Source organism: Belonocnema kinseyi, chromosome 9 (assembly GCF_010883055.1).
Source record: "Belonocnema kinseyi isolate 2016_QV_RU_SX_M_011 chromosome 9, B_treatae_v1, whole genome shotgun sequence".
Classification (NCBI taxonomy): Eukaryota; Metazoa; Arthropoda; class Insecta; order Hymenoptera; family Cynipidae; genus Belonocnema; species Belonocnema kinseyi.
In genome coordinates, this window is record NC_046665.1 from 29,370,906 (window position 1) to 29,378,789 (window position 7,884).

General features: G+C 29.9%; 1 protein-coding gene across 1 annotated transcript; it reads left to right on the forward strand.

The window, feature by feature from the left end:
- Nucleotides 1-3,623: 3,623 nt before the first annotated feature.
- On the forward strand, nucleotides 3,624-4,381 carry LOC117180457. The gene is made up of 3 exons (XM_033372956.1): nucleotides 3,624-3,781; nucleotides 3,895-4,131; nucleotides 4,229-4,381. The coding sequence occupies exons 1-3, from the start codon at nucleotides 3,632-3,634 to the stop codon at nucleotides 4,379-4,381; spliced, it is 540 nt and encodes a 179-aa protein (XP_033228847.1). The 5' UTR covers nucleotides 3,624-3,631.
- The last annotated feature ends 3,503 nt before the right edge of the window (nucleotides 4,382-7,884 follow it).

The window sequence follows — 7,884 nt, forward strand, 5'->3', positions numbered from 1 at the left end:
TCGACCAAGAGCATGCTCTCCGTAAGCTTCGACAAGCATTCGATGAGATTCTATCGCCGATTTACCCAACTGGAAACAGAAAATTAATGCTCCCCGCAAATCATTTTTTGAAGGCACGTATTTCGACATTTTCAAGAGCGAAAAAAATCACGATGTCGTATGAAACTTGAAATGTTTGGTATTGGATATTGTTGACAGATGACAATACGCCAATTAGCACAAATGGTAAGTTCCGACAGTGCCTACAAGTGTGCCTACTGGCCGCTAAATGGCAATACCGGTTTCATATGTATACACCTGGTAGACCCTCACAATGCGAAACGCGGACCTTGCGTGAGCAATGATTGTGACTACGCAGAATATTACAAAGATGGAAAAATGGCTGCTTGTACATACTGTACTTGTCCACCGGCAAAAAATAAACGTTTAGTAGGTAAGATAATCTTAACCGATAATCTTATAACAGCAAGTGACCGTGAATTTATTTTTTGCACGGAAATTTTACAAATTTTTAGGAAAAAAAAACCCACCCAACTTTGATTTCGACCGTTTTTATATAACTAGTTAAATTGTAATTTTTTTTGATTATGATATCGTTCAGTTTAGAATGCGTAATTCAGAAATCTTTAACTTTCAAAATGTTCCATTTTAGATTTTTAAGCGTACACTTGAATTCAAAGAATTTCAAAATGCAGTTTTAAAGACTTAATCAATTAACAATTAGAAGCGTTTCTAATCGAAGATTTTTTGTAGCAAGCATTTTCAGTTCATGAACTGTGAATATAAATTAATGATTTGTAAATTTGAATCACTCTTTAAACAATTTTAAATAAATAATAATTGATTGTACAAAACGTTTCGGCATCAGTTGAAAAACGATTCAGCATTAGTTCACAATTTTAGAATTTCCAGATTTTAACGTCAAAAATTAAACTGTTTCAATCGGGAAGTCTTAAACAAATGTAAATGCCCTACTGAAACTTTATAAACTAGTTTTAATATAAAAATAACTTTTAAATAATAGATTTGTAATTAAAGGTTTTTATTAAATTCCAGTGTGAAATATTCCATTTTTAAACCACCTAATTTTAAATTTTACAATTAACAAGAAAAACAATTACTTAATATTTAGAAATATCTGACAGTACATTTATAATTTAGTAATAATAAATAAAATACCCAAAACTAAACAAAAAAACTAAGCAAACGTGTTACTTAAATAAATAGCACAAGAATTCTGGATTAATCTAAAAATTCTATATCCCTTCCTCACATTACTCCTTTCCCCACCGAATGAGCAACACCTACTCCGAAAGGAAAATGGCTTATTAGTGTAATAATAATAATTTATAAGTCAAGTTGTTAAATTTTGATGTATAAATAACAATTAAACAACTATTATTCTTAAAAATTTTTTAATAAGTATACGAAATATTCAGAAGTTTTGAAAATATTAAACAATAGTTAAAAATTTTAAATGATTTAAAATAATTTAAACGAAGTGTCTACGTGTACCGAAAAAACCCGGCTATTTTTAGCCAAATTTAAGTTCTAATCTTCCACGGCCTAATTTGATACCAAATATAGATTTTGGCAGATTTCGAACATAATATTTAGAAGCTTTTTAAGAATTTTAACACGCTTCAAAAGAATAATAACATTTTTTAAGATTGCTAGGAAAATTGAAAATTATCTTTTATTTCGAAAAATTATTTAAAATTCGAATAATTTTAAAAGATATTCAGAATTTGCGAAGAACTTTTAATAATATTTTGAAATTGGAAAAAATTTGAAACAACATGTATATGTTTCAAGATCTTGAAATAAAATTTCGAAGCATTTTAGAGGTTTTTAAATTATTTAAAATAAAAATAATTTAACTTTAATTTAAACAGGGAATTTTCAATGTTTTACAAATTTATAGTTGATACTGGAATTTATCCAGAATAATAACCGTAAATTTAAAAATTTTAACCAATACCGAGCTATTACAGAATATTTTCAAAAAGGAACGAAATTCTGAATTGGAACAGGAATGTTTTCCAAAGAATTATAATTCTGAGTTGAAGCAGAGAGGAATAGGGAATGTCAAAATTTAAATAAATTCCGAGCTGCAACAGGGAATTTTTTATTCGAATAAATTCTAAGTGCAAACGGAATATTTTTGAGAAAAATTCTTACAATTAGTTGAAATGGAAAATTTTTGAAAATAATTAAAATTCTGGATTTAAAGAGGGAATTTTTCGAGAAGAATTAAAATTCCGGATTAAGATAGGGAATTTTCAATTTTTAACCAATTCTAAGCTAGAATTATAATTTAAACTTGCTTGAAGTTGTACAATTTTGAATGTTTTTAAATTTAATGATTGATTCTTTAATTTAGAGCATTGAAAATTATAACGTGGAATTATATTTTTGGAACTGAATCTAAGTCTTTAAACTCTACAAACGATAAAAGTTTAAAATTTGTAATTTAGCAGTTTAAGTGATTTTAATTTAAAATAGTGCAGTTGAAAAGTATTAGTAGCTCACATTTTATACGTGTAAATTATTGAGTATTTAAATACAAAATTGTTGAATAAAATAACAACGTTTAAACTCCAATTTTAAAGATTTAAAATACAAGAGCGTTGTGTTCCATCTTTACATTTCATAGACCATGTAAAATGTTTGCGAACTGGGGAAAAAATAGAGGAACGGCCGGGAATTTTTTTCTTTGGTTAAAACGGTCACCCTGCTTGAAATAAGAACAGAAATATACAAATGTTCTAAATTGGTTTACTTTTCCTTATAGATGTTTCGGTAACTGACGATAGTATATCTCTACCAAATAATGCAATGGTCATTGCAACAGGATCAGAAGAACCGTCAACTTCACCTACACTTGATTCTTCTGCGGATCCACTTGCGCTTCCGGTATATAACTTTGATAACGTTTCTGAAGTAACTTTAAATACTGATAAAGAGAATTGTGAGGTTAAAAATGAAAATATCCAATTGCCTCCTTCTAACAAGAATGATCCTCAACCTGATTTTCTGCAATCGGAATCATTGAATTCAAATGATATAATCCGGGTACGTTTTAAGTATACTCTAAATATAATACAATTATGTCTATATTTGTCAATATATATATGTATAACATCATGGTAATTTTAAATCTTTTTTCAGAGTGTTAACTCCTGCTTCCCACTATCTTGGCCGCACTTTGTCAATGATGCTGTTCAGAGCGGTGAAACGCTCCCTTCCATTGCGAGGTGTGAAATAATACGCACTCTTGTAAGTCGTATGGCGGAAAGAAAAATGCTGGACCAGTCAGATTTTGCGGAAGTAGCAGAAGAAGCTCTTTTCAGAATGCCAGCCCTACGAATGAAAACTGCTATTTCTAGTGTGAGTAGTAGAATATGTATTTAATAATAAGAATAATAATTACTACTGTTTCTACTTTTATATTTATTTATGTTATATATGTAAATCGTATGTTTGTTTACGTTCTGTTGCGTCGCAGAAAGTTCTGATTAGTGAGATGAAAAAGCGTTTAAAAAATACGAAGCAATACGCGAGAAGAAGAGCAGAAAAATGAAAATCAAAAAATGCAGTCGAAAGAACTCATGAAGACTTAAAACTCAGCATGCGGAATGAATTACTCAATGACAATCCTTCCATTTTTAGTTTTAAAAAAGACCTGGAAGCTTGCCGTCCAGAAAGAAAGGAGGCCAAGAAAGCTCCATCGGCAACAAAGCACTTGGATGATTATCCTGCTCTTAAAAAACCTCAGCTTGTAAGTGAAAATTATTATTTATTCTTTTCATTTTATATTTTTAACTAAATCATTTGTTACTTATATTATATACTGATTGATCTCACCAAGTTTATGTATTTTCTTTATTCTAGCTGGCATGGGAATTAGAGTGTGAAATAGGGCTATCAAATATGAAAATAAAAGAGAATTGGATTACAGCTCTACCAAAATTGATCGATTACTTTTCTCGATTAGATACCAATATTAATGCACTTGCACAGGATCATCTGACCATTTTAATTCTATTAAAAGTAACGGACCATTTCAAACTAAAAAGGCTGAAAAAAGACAGCCATACTGGACATATTGTGCAGATCTACCCCATACGAGTATGTTTGCAGTTCAAAGAAATTTTGTTCACTTTCCAAGTTTCTATGTTTTCTTATTGAAAAATAAATTAAAATGAAAAATATATTATTCATGCAGTCTGGAACAACGATATCACAAACACAGCCCAAAGCGGACGAACCACAACGTCTTATAGGGATTGGAAATTTGGAAATGGCAAACCGGACATATTCGCTATATGTCAACGAAGAAGCCATTTTCTGTGGTTCAGCAATCGAAGCTTTGATTTAGATGTATGCCCTTTATTGGGTTTTTAATATTAAATTTTCAGCTGATTCAAAAATCGCTCACATATTCATTTCAGCAATATTGTTTCAAAAAAAGGTTCCACAATACTACTGTAAGTACAAAACTGTTTTGACCGCTTTGGAGGAGCTCAACCTATTTTAAAGTGCATTCGAGCCCACTCTTCAAATCTAATCATTAAAATTATTATCATAAAATAATTCATCTTAAATTTATTATTAAAATTGTCTTATCTGTATAGTTTCTTTTTAATAAATAACCTTTCATGCAATATATTTGTTACTGCTTGCTGCCTTTGTCATAATTATAATTAGGATAAATCAATTATCCAGAAAACAGCTTCTTTGAATCAAAGAAACATTTCTTTGATATACGCTAGTTTAAGAAAAAATTCCTTCAATTTAAAAAAAGTATTCTTGATTCAAAGAAATTTTCTTTAATATGGAAAAAATATTTCTTTATATTAAAGAAAATTTCTTTGAATGAAAAAAAACTTTTTTTAATTCAAATAAATTTTTCCTTTGACCCGCGTTTATCCAATATATTTTTAGTTTTTGTGTATTTGTTCATTTTGATTTTTTTTTAAATGTGAAAATGGAAACCATCGATCAAATATTAAAATCTTATAAAGTAATAATCAATTATTGATGAATAAAAATAAAATGACAGGGTGTCTACTGTGCGGAAATTTAAGGAAATCCAGGAATCATCCGGGAACTTGAAAAAATCCGGGAAAATCCAGGAATTGTCCTGAGTTTTATTTTTGGTGCGGGAAGTTTATTTCATTTCCTCAAAATTTATAGTTTTTTTTTCATGTGACTTTGACCTACTTGCGCGACTTTTTTCTTACTTAAAATTCGAATTAAAAAAATTAAAGATTAAAAATTTTTGAAATAAATTTTCACATTCCAATCGAATAAATTACGTATTAGTTTGGTTGAATATTGTATCACCAGAAAATTTAATTTTCAAATTTTTTACTGACAAATTATCTTTTTAAATGCAAAGTAACCTTTTTTAGGTACAAATTAATCTTCCCAGCTGAAAATTTCTTTTCTGTGCGAAATTATTATTATTCTAGTTACAAAGTCATCATTTTATTTATAATTTTATTTGAAAATGTGACTGCTTTTTTAATGTTAGTTTTCTTTATCATGAAAATTTTTCTTTCACTGAAAATTTGAATACTCCAATTGAAAAATTTATTTATTTCCAGTTAATTCGTTAGCTAATTTGAAAGTTCATCAAAAACTCGAATGTAATTGGATTTTTATTATTTTGTATTTTTGATGTGGAAGTGTTAGCTTTACGTAAGGTAGCACCTCCACAAGAAAACTAATTTTTTGATAAAAGTAGAAGCCCAAAAATTTTATATAGTGTACAAAAAATATCTTAAAAAAGACCAAAATTCTGAGCTATGAAGAATTTCGAAATTCGGTTCTGAAGGGGCTGGATTAATGGAACTTCGAAAATATTGATTTGAAATTATAATTATAATTATTTCATCGAACTGGAAGTCAGAATTATTCGCCCTCGTTCCGAAAAACAAATTTCATATATTTACAAGTTTGTTTACAGATATATTATTAATGAAAGGAACAAAACACGAAAATCTCGACGAAAATACTAATAGGAAATCAAATTCAAATAATTTCTCAAAAATACGAAATAATGAATATAAGGACTCGTGTAAGGACGAGAATAGAGTCACTGCGCGCGGTTACTGCGGTTAGTGTAAATAGCGCTCATAAGGAGTGTCCGCTAGAAGTCAGATAGCTGCATAGTGCTATCACTGTATTCACAGTATTTCCCTTCGGCCCCTCGGCGGAAGGGGAATCCCACATATATGCGTTGGAGCCTCTTATCAGAAGAGACATGGTATCAGTAGATTTCCCCGCGAGTTTATTTCGTCATGTTCTCCCTTTTTTGACCAATGAGGTCCGCGCAATAGGAAAACAAGATCTTAGAACCGGAATGGATGTTATAAATAATTTATATAATAAGATACCTCTTATGGTGGTTGTCGTGCCAAAAGTCAGATATCTGATAAAATATTTTTTAAAATAATTTTAAGAATTAAAATATTATAACTGATAGAGAATATCATGTTTGTCTCGAGCTAAAAACATAGTAGAAAAAAACGAATGGTACAGTCCATTTCTCATCATAGTAAGCTTTATATCGAAGTAGTCTTTAACCTCGTAGGTCGATATACGTTGAAAAAGTAAAAACGAAAAGTTTAAATAAAAAAATGAGCTTTAGTGAAAATAAAAAAGTCTGCGAAAAAAATCTACAATTGAACGCACAAAATCAAGGGATCGTACAATCAACGATATTTTTAGAAATAAATGAGCGAGAAAATGTCTTTTTTACAATTCCATTCCTGTCTGTGCTTAAAACCAGAGTTAGATCTCTTTTCATTACCTCCAACGTGAATATCCATAGAGAGTTCTCAATGTGTTCATTACAACCCCGTTTCTTCTCTTACTGATCATGCACCCATAGAGTTTTTTGTACCTGGCCATGGCGTTTGATATATTGATCGAGTACGCACTATTTGTATTTATTTATGAAAAGTTCCTAGGACTAAATAGCCTTATAAGGAACAGGTGATACATATTACAGTTGAAATATGAGGGCGATTTATTGGACGATTTTAATCAAAAATTCAAATATACATACTTATTAGGGTGCTCTAACATAACGTATTTTCGAATTTTGACCATCCAATACTAAATACTCAATCTTCATGGTCGATAAACTCTTGTGTATTTTTTTAGATTAAAAAAAATAATTAAGCACGCGCATCGCTAATCAATTTCTTATGGACTTAACATAGAGAAACATCTATTTTTCTTCAAGTGAAAAATATTCATATAAATTATTGTCATAAAATAATGTAATTTAGGAAGCCTAATATTCAGTTTATAATAAGCAGCCCCAAAGAATGTTTTTATTAAAAAACTAATTAGAAGTGATCTTATTTTAACTACAAAAATGATGGTTTTTGACTAAAAAGGCCGAAAATGACGATTTTCAGGAGCTCATTTGGGCTCATAAATATATATTTTTTTAGTTAAAAATTACAACAGTTGTTCTTCATAGATTCAAGAATTAATCGTTTGAAAATAAATCATTTTAAAACTCAATATCAATAAGATAATTAGCAAAAACAAGAATAGATTCGCCCCTAAAAGGCGGAGGGAGTCCATAAATAACTACATGATGATGGGCGGGGCACCGCGGTGCACCGTTCCTAATCCGCTTAAACACCTTAAATTAGCGGTTCCCAAACTTTTTTTGCAGTTTTCAGGAAGGGACAGGGCCGCCACCTTACAATTTTTTTCCCTCTACTAGAACCCAAGGGGGATACTTGACTGTCGGACATGCGGGAGGTTGCATGCTTTACGCGAGAGAATTAGAATCGGTTGAGAAAAATGAAAATGTGTTAAAATGTTAATAAATTAAATTTTAATTAGTGGAATCAA

Excerpts from the sequence above, each read along its gene's own strand:
- LOC117180457 (XM_033372956.1), top strand. The coding sequence starts at position 3,632 with ATGCGGAATGAATTACTCAATGACAATCCTTCCATTTTTAGTTTTAAA. Across the intron at positions 3,782-3,894 it reads CTCTTAAAAAACCTCAGCTT|CTGGCATGGGAATTAGAGTG; the intron begins GTAAGTGAAAAT and ends TCTTTATTCTAG. Across the intron at positions 4,132-4,228 it reads TGCAGATCTACCCCATACGA|TCTGGAACAACGATATCACA; the intron begins GTATGTTTGCAG and ends TTATTCATGCAG.